Below are 16,210 nucleotides of genomic sequence, written 5' to 3' on the forward strand. Positions count from 1 at the left end.
AGCACAATACAAGAAACCACCAAAATCTGTGACATCTATGACCTCGATCAGAAATGTCCTCCATATACAGATTCGGTACAGGGCTCAGCACCGTCTACCTGATGATCCTCCGGGATGTTGTGATTCTCCTCCGGACAGTCCTGGGAATATAGAGGACAGGGGCATCTCTCTGGTGGATTTCTCCTCCTGGATCCATCTGTGGAGACACACAGTGATGGAATAGATTGTGTCATGTGATGATGAGATGATGGGAGTAGTAGTTGGTGACCACAGAACAGACATGGCAGTCTCCCCTCCTCACCCTGCTGATCGGCCCATATTGCGATCGCCTCTTGTGCTCCATGTATAACCTCAACCTGAATATCAACCAGATCTTCACCCTAAAAAGTAAAATGTAAGATGAGCTCAGGTCCCATCACTTCATGGTCAGATGTTGTGGGGGCTTCAGTGTCATCTACCTGATGGTCCTCCGGGATGTTGTGATTCTCCTCTGGACAGTCCTGGGGATACAGAGGACGGGGACATCTCTCTGGTGGATTTCCCCTCCTGGATCCATCTGTGGAGATACACAGACTGAATACATGACCTGCCGTGTATCTGTCTATATATGAGACACGTCTCTCAGAACCGGTAATTCTAGGTTTATGCATCAGGGACTAAATTACATTGTTGTGGTCCTCACCACCGGTACTGAGGTCCCCGGTTTGTGAATCCCAAGTATGAAGTGATAATTATTGAGGACAAAGCCAAATGCTCTCTGCTTTGCACTCGGAGGACGAGGACCCTGAGGAGAGGGACAGAGAAGACCCTGAGGAGAGGGACAGAGAAGACCCTCGTCAGTCAGATGGAGGAGCCGTACTAAGAAACAACTTCTCCAAGTTTCCTCTCCACCAGGGATGGAACCACAGAGGAGCTCGAGAAAGCTTCACATTTCTATCCAGTGGTTTCTTCTCTTCTAATTCACCATTATGGAGATTGGGGGAAGGACGGTTACCATTTACCAGTGATTGTTTTTTGGGAGCTCATGAGATCACCATGAGGACACGGCCTCCCTCCTGGATAGGATCCTCTGGGATCACTCTAAGAGGAGAGAACCTGCCGTCCTTCTATTAATAGATGAAAAATTATAGCTCTCAAAACATGGTGATGCAAAAACTTTATTTTGCAATTAAAAGCGAATTTTAGTGTGTGACAGAAGCCAAACATAAAAACATCGCAGTAAGGCTCGGCTCACATTTATCCTGCACCCTGCACTGAGCGCTTACGCCAGGGCTTCTATGTAAATCTCTAAAATATGCGATTTAGACAGAACCCCGGCGGAAGATTCCATATAATGAGGCAGATAGAGGCAGTGTCGACACCGTGTGGCTTATGATCCGGCGGTGTCTGTCTTTTTCGACAGAGTAACTCTGCAGTCTCATTATAGTGAATGGACCTGTCCGTCATGTCACCTGAATTACGTCACTCGGTGATTTAGATGGAAACCCGAAGTAAGTGCTCAGCGAAGAGTGCAGGATAAATGAGATCCAAAATGGGCCCAACAAAAGCTTCTATTAAATCCACTCAGGTCCGTCATCTCTCAATGGAAATATAGGGGGCTTCAACGTTACCATACCTCCCAACCGTCCCGGATCCCGCGGGACTGTCCTGATTTTGACAGTCAGCCCCGGGATCCCGGGAGGGACATTAGTTGTCCCGCACTGGTTGGGAGGTGTACATATCACCCAGTCCCTGAGCCCCTGCACCCGCCCGCAGACTAGAGAACTGCAGCATATTGGTTGCTCTGTGCGCACAGGCTCAGGACCTGTGATGAAGTCACAGGATGGGAGGAGTCAGGGGGTCACATGATCGGGAGGACCTCCGTGTACAGGACTCTGCTGGTTGTCATGACGCTGGAAGGTAAGCATGTGTGAGGTCAGGAGGTGTTTACAGTGTCGATGTAGCAGAGCCGTGTGTGTACAAGGTGTATGGATCGGAGCAGCGTGTGCAATGTGTATGGAGCGGAGGTGTGTGTGTACGAGGTGTACTGAGCGGAGCAGTGTGTGTATAAGGTGTATGGAGCAGAGCCATGTGTGTACGTAGCGGAGCCGTATGTGTACGAGATGTACGTAGCGGAGCCGTGTGTGTACGAGGTGTATGGAGCAGAGCCGTGTGTGTACGAGGTGTACGGAGCGGAGCCGTGTGTGTACAAGGTGTATGGGGAGGAGCCGTGTGTGTATGAGGTGTACGGAGCGGAGCCGTGTGTGTACGGAGCGGAGCCGCATGTGCAAGGTGTATGGAGCAGAGTTGCATGTGTACGAGGTGTATGGAGCGGACGCTGGCTGTGTCGGATCGGAGCAGATATTGCTCCTCGCTCTGACACTGACTGGCACAGGAGACACGGAGGTCTTTATCAGTGGCGTATCACAGCTGCAGCGACGTGAGCAGTCAGCGGCGTAGCTGAATGACACCATTCAGCGCCGTGGGAGTGGAAGCTGCCGGCTGCTGCGAGGGAGCGCGGTGAAAGGTGTTTGTGTGTAGTGATGGAGAAGGCAATGATGGGGGTGGGGTAACCATGTGTGGCCATTATACTGCACCCAGCATTGTGTGGGGCCATTATACTATACCCAGCATCGTGTGGGGCCATTATACTGTACAAAGCATCATGTGGCGCCATTATACTGTATGGACCATCACGTGGGGCAAGTATACTGTACGCAGCATCATGTGGGGCCATTATACAGTATGGAGCATAATGTGGCCAATGGCCATTGTACAGTATGGAGCGTCATGTGTGGCCATTGTACAGTATGGAGCGTCGTGTGTGGCCATTATACAGTATGGAGCGTCGTGTGTGGCCATTATACAGTATAGAGCGTCGTGTGTGGCCATTGTACACTATGGAGCGTCGTGTGTGGCCATTGTACACTATGGAGCGTCGTGTGTGGCCATTGTACAGTATAGAGCGTCGTGTGTGGCCATTGTACAGTATGGAGCGTCGTGTGTGGCCATTGTACAGTATGGAGCGTCGTGTGTGGCCATTTTACAGTATGGAGCGTCGTGTGTGGCCATTGTACAGTATAGAGCGTCGTGTGTGGCCATTGTACACTATGGAGCGTCGTGTGTGGCCATTATACACTATGGAGCGTCGTGTGTGGCCACTGTACAGTATGGAGCGTCGTGTGTGGCCATTGTACAGTATGGAGCGTCATGTGTGGCCATTATACAGTATGGAGCGTCGTGTGTGGCCATTGTACAATATGGAGCGTCGTGTGTGGCCATTGTACAGTATAGAGCGTCGTGTGTGGCCATTGTACAGTATGGAGCGTCGTGTGTGGCCATTGTACAATATGGAGCGTCATGTGTGGCCATTGTACAATATGGAGCGTCGTGTGCGGTCATTATACAGTATGGAGCGTCGTGTGTGGCCATTGTACAGTATGGAGCGTCATGTGTGGCCATTGTACAATATGGAGCGTCGTGTGTGGCCATTGTACAGTATGGAGCGTCGTGTGCGGTCATTATACAGTATGGAGCGTCGTGTGTGGCCATTGTACAATATGGAGCGTCGTGTGTGGCCATTGTACAGTATAGAGCGTCGTGTGCGGTCATTATACAGTATGGAGCGTCGTGTGTGGCCATTGTACAATATGGAGCGTCGTGTGTGGCCATTGTACAGTATAGACCGTCGTGTGTGGCCATTGTACAGTATGGAGCGTTGTGTGTGGCCATTGTACAGTATGGAGCGTCGTGTGTGGCCATTGTACAGTATAGACCGTCGTGTGTGGCCATTGTACAATATGGAGCGTCGTGTGTGGCCATTGTACAGTATGGAGCGTCGTGTGTGGCCATTATACAGTATGGAGCGTCATGTGTGGCCATTGTACAATATGGAGCGTCGTGTGTGGCCATTGTACAGTATAGAGCGTCGTGTGCGGTCATTATACAGTATGGAGCGTCGTGTGTGGCCATTGTACAGTATGGAGCGTCGTGTGTGGCCATTGTACAGTATGGAGCGTCGTGTGTGGCCATTGTACAGTATGGAGCGTCGTGTGTGGCCATTGTACAGTATGGACCGTCGTGTGTGGCCATTGTACAATATGGAGCGTCGTGTGTGGCCATTGTACACTATGGAGCGTCGTGTGTGGCCATTGTACAGTATGGAGCATCATGTGTGGCCATTGTACAATATGGAGCGTCGTGTGTGGCCATATTTTTTTGTTCATAATTATTGTTAACGAAACATTGTGATCAGAAGTGCTAAATGGGTGTGGTTGGGGCGTGGATAGTTGTGAAATGGGTGTGGCCTAAAATTTGCCGCTGACTTGGTCCCTCTTTCACATCCCCGAAAGTTGGGAGGTATGCGTTACTGATAGTACAAAGGTTCTGCAAAAGCACTTTGGCTTCTCGACTCCAAAAAGGAATTCAGCAAATTCTGCACTCCCAAATTCAAATGCCCCCAGTGTGTATAAACCACATTTAGCGCCCACATGTTTGGCATTTCTGTTGCAATGAGAACCTGCCTAATTTATGGGTGCACGGGCTGGGCATAATGTCCTGTCACTACAACGGATTGGTCATTACTACGGCAGTTTACAATTTTCACTGAACAACATCCACTGCTGCCTGTTTCTGGAAAAGACCCATGGAGTCAAAATAGTCACTATATCTGTAGATAAATTCTCAAAGGGGTGTAATTTGCAAAATGGGGTCACTTGAGGGGAATTCTGCTTTTCTAGCACTTAGGGGCTCTCTCTATGGAGTCCACAAACTATTCTAGGAAAATCTGCACTCCAGGAGCCAAATGGCCCTCCGGAATCTCACCATATGGCTAAAAAGTACTGTACAACCATATATGAGGTATTTCCACATTCAGCAACAGTTGTGGGACACATTTTTGTGCCATTTTTATCCATTTTACCTTGTGAAAATGTAAAGTCTGGGGCCAAAATAATTATATTTTCTTCACTGCCCAAAGGTATATAATTCTGTGACACACCTGTGGTGTCAATATGATCACTGCACCCCTACATGAGTTCATTGAGAGGTGTAGTTTGTAAAATTGGGTCATTGATGGGGGGGGGGGGGGGTTCTAGTGTTCTGGCACCTCAGGAGATCTTTCAATGGGTCATGACACACTCAAACCATAACAGTAAAATTTGAACTCCAATATGGCGCATCTTCCTTTCTGAGCTTTGCACTATGCCTCAAAAGTAGTTATGGGTCACATATGGTGTATTGGTGTTCTCAGAAGAAATTGCACCAATCATTTTCTCCTATTCACCATTTTGAACATTGAAAACTTCGGACCAAAGCAACATTTTAGTGGAAAAAAATGGTAATTTTCCATTGACTCAGCTAATGTTCTACATTTCTGTGAATAGCCTGAGGGCTAAAAATGCTCACTACACCCCTAGATTAATTCCTCAAGAGGTGTAGTTTCCAGAAACAGGACACTTGTGGTGGTTTCTGCTGTCTTGGCATATCAGGGGCTCTACAAATGTGACATCGCATCACCAATCTCTCTCAAAATAGCACTCCAGAATTCAGTTGGCGTTCCTTCCTTCCCGAGCCTTGCCATGCATGCAAACAGTAGTTTTCTACCACATATAGGATATTGGCGAATACAGGATAAATTGCACAGCAAATTTTAAGGTCCACTTTCTCCCGTTTTACTTATGAAAATTCAGAATTTGGATCTAACGCAACATGTTTGTGGGAATTGTTTTTATATATTTTCACGGCTCAAAGTTATAAACTTCTGAACTATGAGTTCAAGGTGCATACCACACTTTTACATATATTCCTTGAGGGGTGTAGTTTCCAAAATGGGGTCATTTGTGGTTTGTTTCACTGTTTAGGCGCATCAGGGGCCCTGCAAACACGACATGGGGTCCGCCATTTATTACACCCAATTTTGCGTTCCAAAAGTCAAATGGTGCTCCTTCCTTTCCGAGCTCTTCCGTGCGCCCAAACAGTAGTTTTCTACTACATATGGGGTATCGACGTACTCCGGAAACACTGCGCAACAAACTGTATGGTCCATTTTTGTAAAATTTGAGGCTAAAGCAATATTTTTGTGGGGAAAAGTAAAATCTTCATGTTTTCCCCCCACATTTCTTTAATTCCTATGAAGTTACTAAAGGGTTAATAAACTACTTGTATCTGGTTTTGAGCACTTTGAGGAGTGGAGTTTTTTAAATTGTGTCATTTTTGGGTATTTTGTGTCACATGGGCCCCTCAAAGTCACTTCAAATGGGATGTGGCCCCTAAAAATGGTTTTGTAAATTTTGTTGGAAAAAATGAGGAATTGCTGATAAAATTTTAACCATTTCAACTTCCTAACAAAAAAGTTTTAAAAAATAAAGTAAAGTAGACATATGGTAAGTGTAACTTATAGGCATAAAAATTCAAATATGCAAAAAATAATGACCAAAATTGACCTCGAACATGAAGTACAATATGTCACAAAAAAGTTTCTGAATCACTGGGATACCATGAAGCGTTCCAGAGTTATCTCATAAAGTGACACTGGTCAGAATTGTAAAATTTAACCTGACCATGAAGGTGAAAATATACTCGAGGAGTGAAAGGGTTAAAGAGAAAAATCTCAACATCCACCTTGATATAAACATTGGGATTTTTGCCCATATTTCAAGGCAAAACTTCTCCAGTTCCTTCAAATTAGATAGTTTCCTCTGGTGAACAGCGATCTTCAAGTCTCACCACAGATTCTCCTTGGATTAAGGTCTGCCACTCCAGAAAATTTACATGTTTCCCCTTAAAACACCGGAGTGTTGCTTTAGCAGTACGCCTTGTGTCATTTCCTCTTTGGAAGGTGAACCTTCATCCCAGTATCAAATCACTAACAGACTGAAACAGGTTTTGCTCAAGAATATCCCTGTATTTCGCACCGTTCATCTTCCCCTCGATTCAGACCATTTTTCCTGTCCCTGCTGCAAAAAAATCATCCCACAGCATTATGCTGCCACCACATTTCACTGTGGGTATGGCGTTCTTGGGGTGATGAGCTGTGGTGGTTTGACACCAGACACAGGGTTTTCTCTAATGTCCAAAAAGTTCAATTTTGGTCTCATCTGACACCTTCCTCCATACAATTGGGGAGTCTCCCACACATCTTTAGGCAAACTCAAAACGAGCCTTGCAATTTTTTTGTATAAGTAAAGGCTTTTTTCTACCCACTCTTCCATAAAGGCCACCTCTATGGAGTGTGCGGCTTATTGTGGTCGTATGGACAGATACTTCTGCAGTCTCTGCTTGGGAACTCTGCAGCTCCTTCAGGGTTACCTTTGGTCTCTGTGCTGCCTCCCTGATTAATGCCCTCTTAGCACAGGCTGAGAGTTTTGACATGCGCCCAGGTTTGTTGTGGTAACATTCTTTCCATTTGATGATAATGGATTTGATGGTGCTTCGGGGGATCATCAGAGATTGGGGGATTTTTTTCTTATAACTCAACCCTGACTTGCACTTTGTCCCTGACTTGTTTGGAGACTTTGTCTTCATGGTGTTGTTTGGTTAGTGGTGCCGCCTTCTCCCTCTGGTCACCCCACTGCCTCTTCCTGCCTGTTGTGGTCCTGCTGCTTCCGCCACCTCTGCACTGCTGTCCTCGCTCTGCATGGCACCTCGCCAGGTTGGGTCAGTGACTTCACCGTGCACCGAATCGTCTTTCACTTCCGCACTCTGGTCCGCCTCCCGACTTGTTGACTTAACATTACTTGTTGGCAACTGTGTCTCACCATCATCGTCCACTTGAGAATCTAATTGCTGTTCCCCACCGTAGTTTTCTTCTGACCGTGACTGCTCAAATATTTTGGCATGAATACATACGATCTCATGTCCCTCTTGAAACGTCCAGGGCGAGAGGCCAGAATCAATAAATGGAATTGTAAAGACTCGCTCCTCAGAGTGTCCAAGTGTGGGATCACTTGTCTCCTGGGACTCATGGATGAGCATGTTGGTTGTGCTCCCGCCTGCAAACTGTACGGTGTTATTTTTTTTAAATAAAATAATATGTAGCCCTGAAAATGAAGTTAGCGCGGGGGCCGCCTGCTGACTCTCCAAAATGTATGACTGAGGGCCACCTGATGGTGCTCAAAAAATTATGAGTGCCTGCTCCCTGATGGCCCTTCAAAATGTGTAATTACAGGTCCTCAAAAAAATTTGTTGCGAGGGCCGCATGATAACCCTGTTGATATGGTGTAGGAGGAGGAGAACAAGAAAAATAAAAAAAACATGAACTGTACACTCATTTTAGGGTGGAAAGGGTGCATGGGAATATCATACGCCTATTAGTTATCATGACCCCGGCAGGAATAAAACCCCCGGAATAATCATAAGCAGGGAGGGAGAAGTGACTGCGGCCTGCAAGCCTTAGATTGGAGTCAACTCTGTGTAAAATAAAAATAAAGATGCCATCATACAATGGGAGAAAGACCCAAATGTAACTCCTGTGTGAATAAATGGACAAAGGACTGGTGGTGTTCTGTCCCCAGGATGGGTTGGAGAACTTTCCCCCACATGGTTCATGAATATTCATTGGCAAAGGTCTCCAAGGAGGTAAAAACATGTTTTGAACCTCCAGTTTTGATCTATTTGAAGCCTTGTGGGCTGCCTGATGCTCTGAGCCGGCACAGGAGGAACTGGCGCCCACCTTAGCTGGAGTCCGATGCCTGAAGGTCTTTGTGCTAGTTGTATCCCGTGCCCCTGGATCTGGGACTCCTTGTTGTTGGCCTCAGAAGTCCCACTCCTTCTAAATGAAAGGTTTTCTGAGACCCTATTCTACGTATATTCCAGGGGGTGTTGCATTCCCTCCTTCTAATTTTTGATAGGTCTTGCACTTAGTGCATAGGCTTCAGCAGTCTACGAGTCCCAAAAATTCCGAAATCTCATGCACACGATTCCTTTTTTTTTTTTGACAAATGGAAAACTGCTGCATTTTTTAAAGAAGTAAGATGTCAAGTCTTTCAGTGATTTTACAGTGTTTTTTCCAGAAATGTGTCCAGGCGTCTTCCCCATGCTGTTCCCATGTCACTTGAGCCCCGTTTCCATCCATGTCAGAGATTTTACTACAATATCACATGCCGGTCATCATCACACACACACACACGCCCGTCATCATTACATACCTGTGGAAACATCTCCCGGAATCTCCTCCTTTCCATCACTCACACACGGCTGATCCCCCCTCGTCATCGCTTCTTCTTCTGTCTCCTCCTTCACTTTATTCTTAGTCGGATCTTCCTCCTGATATATCAGATGTAACAATCAGCACAATACATTTAGTAGCATCTTAAGGGGGGCACGCGTGTGGGGTCAGGCACGCGCATCCCTGCAGCAGAGCATCACGGCATCTAAGCATCGAGACGCCGCAGTTATTTCAACGGCAGGTGTCAGGACCCCACTCTATGTATCGGTCTTTGGGTATGTCTGCTGAGTAAGCACTTTTTACGCGGATCTAGCTTTGCTATTAACCCATCTTACTTCTTCACCATGTTTACATATGCCCTTACAGTGTTTGCTCCACTAATCCTCTCTCTCCTTTGCTATCCACAAACCCCAGCACCCTCTAACCAAATAATCATCTCCTCTTCCTTCTTTCCTCCCCACCAGACCTCCTCTGCTGACCTGCTCCTCAACCTCAAATCTGTCCTAATAAAACAAGCCGCCCACTCTCCTTCTCCCACCTGCTCTCCCTCTCTCTGCTTCTCCTCACTGCTGGCGATTTATCTCCCAACCCTGCACCCCTCACAGCACATACCTCCCATTACTACCCCCTCCTACTGCTCCCTATCTAATATGAACTACTGCAATCTTTCCAACATAAAACTCGTGCCCCTGATGCCCACCCCCCTACTCCCTCTCTCTGGAGCACTCTAGAATGCCCGCTCAATCTGCAATAAGCTTCATGTGATTCATGACCTTTTTCTCTCTCACAAGCTTGCCTTCATCGGCCTCATAGAAATATGGCTAACACCATCTGACACCGCCTCCCCTGCTGCACTGTCTTACAGCAGCCTTCACTTCACCCACACTCCTCGCCTTAGCAACAGACATGGTGGAGGAGTGGGTCTTCTCCTTTCTTCAAACTGCACCTTTAACCCAATCCCACCTCTGCCCTCCCTTATCCCCCCCTCTTTTGAAGTCCATTCTGTCCGCATCTACTCTCCTTCCAACCTCCAAGTGGCCGTCATATACCGACCTCCGGGCCCGGCCACTGCCTTTATTGACCAATTCTTCACATGGCTTCTTCACTTTCTTTCCACTGATATTCCCACTATCATGATGGCTGACTTCAACATCCCCACTGATAGCCTTCAGTCAACAGCCTCCAAACTCCTGTCCCTTACTTCATCTTTTGGACTTACTCAGTGGTCGTCCTCAGCCACCCACACAGACAGACATACATTCGACCTGGTGTTCACCCATCTCTGCTCTTTATTTAACTTCACCACCTCCCCTCTCCCTCTATCCGACCTCCATCTGCTCACTTTCTCATCCCTGTCCTCCTCACCGGTCACCTACGTCCAGCAACATGCGCACCCCCGCAGAAACCTTGCACACCTAGACACCCACACGCTCTCTGACTCTATCCTACCACTGACATCCATATCCTCACTCCACGACACAGACAGTGCCACTGCTTTCTACAATGTCACTCTCCCATCAGCTATTGACACGGTTGCCCCTCTCTTTCATGGCAGAGTGCGACGTATCAATAGACAACCCTGGAACAATAACACCACTAAAAATCTCCGGCAAGTGTCCAGGGTTGCAGAGCGGCATTTGAAGAAAACAAATTCACAAGACGACTTTACTGCATTCAAACAGGCAACACTCGCTTTCAAATCTACTCTCACCTCTGCTAAACATGCGACTTCACAACCCTCTCTTCCCTATCCTACTACCCGAAACAGTTATTCAAAACCTTTAACTCCCTCCTTTGCCCCCTCCAACCTCCCTCATCTCTGCTGAGGACTTTGCCACACACTTTAAAAATAAGATCGACAAAACAAGGCAAGTCTTCATTGTTCAACCACCATAACCCCTTTGTATACCAGACCAAAGCCCTAACCCCATAACATCCCTATCCAACATCACTGAAGGGGGGCTTAATTGTCTCCCCTCCAAATCGCACCTCACCACCTGTGCGCTCGACCCCATCCCATCCCACCTCCTCCCCAACCTCACCACCACACTTATCCCATCCCTAACCCACCTCTTCAACCTATCACTAACTTCTGGCACCTTCCCTTCTGCTTTCAAACATGCCACAATCACGCCTATCCTTAAAAAGCCAACCCTCGATCCAACAGCTATGTCCAGCTATCGCCCAATATCGCTGCTCCCATTCTCTTCCAAACTCCTGGAGCAGCACGTCCACGCTGAACTCTCCTCCCACTTCTCATCTAACTTGCTCTTTGACAATCTACAATCTGGTTTCCGCCCCCATCATTCCACTGAGACTGCCCTGACCAAAATTACTAACGACCTACTTACCGCCAAAGCTAAGGAACAATACTCTGTACTCCTCCTTCTAGACCTGTCCTCTGCTTTTGACACAGTTGACCACTGCCTCCTACTAAAGATCCTCTCCTCCTTTGGCATCAAAGTTCTCGCCCTATCCTGGATCTCCCCATACCTTTCCAACCGCACATTCAGCATCTCCCACTCCCACACTACCTCCTCATACCACCCTCTCTCTGTTGGAGTCCCCCAAGGCTCTGTTCTAGGACCCCTACTCTTCTCAATCTATACACTTGGCCTGGGACAACTCAAAAAGTCCCATGGATTCCAGTACCACCTTTATGCTGATGACACTCAGATCCACCTTTCTGGCCCAGACATCACCGCACTGCTGTCCAGAATCCCAGAGTGTCTATCAGCCATATCCTCCTTCTCCTCTCGCTTCCTCAAACTCAATGTGGACAAATCTGAACTCATCATCTTTCCTCCATCTCATAGATCTTCCTTACCTGACCTATCTATCGCAATCAATGACATCATGCTTTCCCCCGTACCAGAAGTCCGCTGCCTTGGAGTAACCCTTGACTCTGCCCTGTCCTTCAAACCGCACATCCAAGCTCTTTCCACCTCCTGTCACCTCCAGCTCAAATATATCTCCAGAATCCGTCCTTTCCTCAATCCTCAATCTACTAAAATGCTTGTGCATGCCCTCATCATCTCCCACCTTGACTACTGCAACATCCTTTTCTGTGGCCTCCCTGCTAACACCCTTGCACCTGTCCAGTCCATCCTTAACTCTGCTGCCCGACTAATCCATCCCTCTCCTTGTTACTCCTCCGCTTCCCCCCTATGCAAATCTCTTCACTGGCTCCCATACCCTCAGCTTACCCAGTTCAAATTACTAATACTGACCTACAAAGCCATCCATAACCTGTCACCTCCATATATCTCTGAACTAATCTCCCGATATCTTCCCTCACGTAATCTTGAACCTGAAAACGCACCTTTTCAGGAAAGCCTACAGCCTGCACTGACCCCGCTGCCTCCTCAAACTACCGGAGCTACCGCCTCACCAACACCAGAGCTCCTGCAACCCTCAACCTACTGTCTCCTTCCCCATAATCCTGTAGAATGTAAGCCCACAAGGACAGGGTCCTCGCCCCTCTGTATCAGTCTGTTATTGTTAGTTTACTGTGATATCTGTAACTTGTATGTAACTCTTCCTCATATACAGCACCATGGAATCAATGGTGCTATAGAAATAAATAATAATAATAATCATAATCATAATAAAAAGAATACAAGAAACCACTAAAATCTGTGACATTACGACCTCGATCAGAAATGTCCCCCCACATACAGATCCGGTACAGGGCTCAGCACCGTCTACCTGTTGATCCTCCGGGATGTTGTGATTCTCCTCCGGACAGTCCTGGGGACACAGAGGATGGGGACATCTCTCTGGTGGATTTCTCCTCCTGGATCCATCTGTAGGAGACACACAATGATTGAATAGATTGTGTGATATGATGATGAGATGATGGGAGTAGTAGTAGGTGACCACAGAACAGAAATATCTGTGGCTGCAGCACTAATAACAACCAACCAAAGCTGAAGAGACAATCTGATGTTAGGGGAAGGTTTCCTCTCACCTCGTGGTGTAAGAGGCCGGAGCTCCTCCATCATCACGTCCTGGTACCGATCCTGGTGTCCTTCTAGATACTCCCACTCCTCCATGGAGAGATAGACAGCGATGTCCTGACACCTTATAGGAACCTGACAACAACCACACCGTCATCACCCAGAATCCTCCAGTGCTGTATAATGTCCCAGCAGTCACCTCTCCGCTCATCACCCAGAATCCTCCAGTGATGTATAATGTCCCAGCAGTCACCTCTCCGCTCATCCCCCAGAATCCTCCAGTGCCGTCCTGTGCAATGTCCCAGCAGTCACCTCTCCGCCCATCACCCAGAATCCTCCAGTGCCATCCTGTGTAATGTCCCAGCAGTCACCTCTCCGCCCATCACCCAGAATCCTCCAGTCCTGTATAATGTCCCAGCAGTCACCTCTCTGCTCATCACCCAGAATCCTCCAGTCCTGTATAATGTCCCAGCAGTCACCTCTCCGCTCATCCCCCAGAATCCTCCAGTGCCGTCCTGTGCAATGTCCCAGCAGTCACCTCTCTGCTCATCACCCAGAATCCTCCAGTGCTGTATAATGTACCAGCAGTCACCTCTCCGGTCATTACCCAGAATCCTCCAGTCCTGTATAATGTCCCAGCAGTCACCTCTCCACTCATCACCCAGAATCCTCCAGTGCTGTCCTGTATAATATCCCAGCAGTCACCTCTCTGCCCATCACCCAGAATCCTCCAGTCCTGTATAATGTCCCAGCAGTCACCTCTCCGGTCATTACCCAGAATCCTCCAGTCCTGTATAATGTCCCAGCAGTCACCTCTCCACTCATCACCCAGAATCCTCCAGTGCTGTCCTGTATAATATCCCAGCAGTCACCTCTCCGCTCATCACCCAGAATCCTCCAGTCCTGTATAATGTCCCAGCAGTCACCTCTCCGGTCATCACCCAGAATCCTCCAGTGCTGTTTAATGTCCCAGCAGTCACCTCTCCGCTCATCACCCAGAATCCTCCAGTCCTGTATAATGTCCCAGCAGTCACCTCTCCGCACATCACCCAGAATCCCCCAGTCCTGTATAATGTCCCAGCAGTCACCTCTCCGCTCAGCAGCTCAATCATCTTGTTGCTGAGCTCCAGGATCTTCTTGTTCCTCTCATGTAGCAGGGAGTGCGGGGGAGGCTCTGTGATGGGGCCCAGGCTCCGCCCTCCTGACTCCTGGAGATGGATGATGGGAGTCACACCGTCCCCCGGGGTCTTCCTCACTATTGTGTAATCCTGTGTATGGAGAGAGACACTTAGGGAGAAGAATTCCTTCCCAACTCCAGATCTGACAATCAGTAGAAATCCCGGGATCAATAACCGTCTCCAGTAATCTGGGGCCATAACCGGGAATATTATTCCCCTCCGGACAGACATCCCGGCCCCTCTACAGCTCTTATAGGGAATCCCCATGACAACTCCTCCGGGCAGAGAGCTCCACACAATCACTGCTCTTACAGGAAAGAATCCTTCTCTCTATTCTGGATTTCCTCCTCCCGATGTCAGACTTGTCACAGAACACAATAAAGCTGATAGAAATGTAGAGGAGTTACCTCTCCGCTCAGCAGGGAGACGATCTCCAGGGCGAAGCGGAATAATCTTCTGGTGGTCTCATCCCTGTCCTCGTCCATCCTCGGGGTCATTCAGGAGGAGGAGGGATGAGCACTGGATCAGCTGGAGGGATCTCGTCCTGCCGGCGTCTTCATGATGAAGGAGAAGATGGAAATCACAGGGGACGAGAGAACGACAATCACTAAATTCTGCCAAATATCAACATTTATCAGGAGGAAAAGCCACAAAACTCCACCGCGGCCTCCTCCACCGATCTGACCGCTCATCATCAGCCTCGTAGGAGGAGAACAGTCACTGAGGTAACTAAATCACCAGCAGGGGGGCGGTCACCGTGGTAACTGTTGTGAACTCTGTTTTCGGGCTCACTCTTGTGGTCACAGGTGGTACTGTGTGAGTGTTGTTTTTGGGCTCCCCCTGGTGGCTCTGTTTGTTATCCTGCGGGTCTGTGGCTGGATCAGCTGTCTCGTTATCCACTAGGAAGGTTTCCTATTTAGTTCTGCTACACCTTCACTTGTTGCCTGCTGTCGATGTATTCAGTGCTATTCTGATTACTCCTGACTATCTTCGTTTTCTGTCTCTTCATGAGAAGCTAAGTTTCTGTTTGATTATTTTTTGCTCATCAGTCTGCAATATGATTTCTGTGTATGATGAGTTTAGTCCAGCTTGCTAATATGTGAATTCTTGCTGCTGGTAAGCTCTGGGGTACGGAGTTGCTTCCCCCGCACCGTTAGTTGGTGCGGGGGCTCGAGCGATCTCTGCGTGGAGATTTTGTATAGGGTTTTCTATTGACCGCACAGTTCCCTTCCTATTTTCAGCTATCTAGTGTTAGCGGGCCTCATTTGCTAAATCTATTTCATCTCTACGTTTGTGCCTTCCCCTTAACTCACCGTTAATATTTGTGGGGGCTTTTCTATATCTTTGGGGTCATTTCTCTGAGGCAAGTGAGGTCTTTACTTTCCCTCTAGGGATAGTCAGTTTCTCAGGCCGTTTAGAGACGTCTAGGATTTCCAGGTAACGTTCCACGGCTACCTATAGTTCTGTGCGGATAGGATCAGGTTGCGGTCAATCCAGTTACCACTTCCCCAGAGCTAGTCGTCAGTTTAGTTCCTTAGCTAGTCAGACTTGCGATCCTTGCCTCTAGGATCATAACAGTACAGCAGGCCGCTAAAGTGTTAAATGCATGGCACAAGCAGGATAAGAGAAGCCTTGAGAATTTAATTTTTTTTTTCCCTTTGCTGCCGTGTGTCTAGCTGCTGTGTGTCTAGCTTCTCTCCTCCTCTTAATCTTGGTGTGGCTCTGAGTTCAGCTGCTGACATGGATATCCAGAGTTTGGCTTCCAGTGTGGATCATCTTGCTGCAAGGGTACAAAGTATTCAGGATTTTGTTGTTCACAGTCCTATGTCAGAGCCTAAAATACCTATTCCGGAGTTGTTTTCTGGAGATAGATCTAGGTTCCTGAATTTTAAGAACAATTGTAAATTGTTTCTTTCTTTGAAACCTCG

General features: G+C 47.8%; 1 protein-coding gene and 1 long non-coding RNA gene across 2 annotated transcripts in view; both read right to left on the bottom strand.

The window, feature by feature from the left end:
• LOC143793392 (gastrula zinc finger protein XlCGF66.1-like) overlaps positions 1 to 15,375 on the bottom strand; it is a 438,535-nt gene extending 423,160 nt beyond the window's left edge. Inside the window, exons 1-3 of the mRNA XM_077280324.1 lie at positions 14,690 to 15,375; positions 14,193 to 14,372; positions 13,116 to 13,239 (exon numbers count right to left, since the gene is read on the bottom strand). Of these exons, the coding sequence (XP_077136439.1) occupies positions 13,116 to 13,239; positions 14,193 to 14,372; positions 14,690 to 14,779 (394 nt within the window). The 5' untranslated portion in view covers positions 14,780 to 15,375. The remainder of the gene's footprint in view (positions 1 to 13,115; positions 13,240 to 14,192; positions 14,373 to 14,689) is intronic.
• On the bottom strand, positions 98 to 567 carry LOC143793591 (uncharacterized). The gene is made up of 3 exons (XR_013220162.1): positions 459 to 567; positions 302 to 380; positions 98 to 196 (listed from the first exon to the last, which is right to left on the bottom strand). It is a non-coding gene; the product is annotated as an uncharacterized LOC143793591 (long non-coding RNA).
• Positions 15,376 to 16,210: the final 835 nt, after the last annotated feature.

Source organism: Ranitomeya variabilis, chromosome 1 (assembly GCF_051348905.1).
Source record: "Ranitomeya variabilis isolate aRanVar5 chromosome 1, aRanVar5.hap1, whole genome shotgun sequence".
Classification (NCBI taxonomy): Eukaryota; Metazoa; Chordata; class Amphibia; order Anura; family Dendrobatidae; genus Ranitomeya; species Ranitomeya variabilis.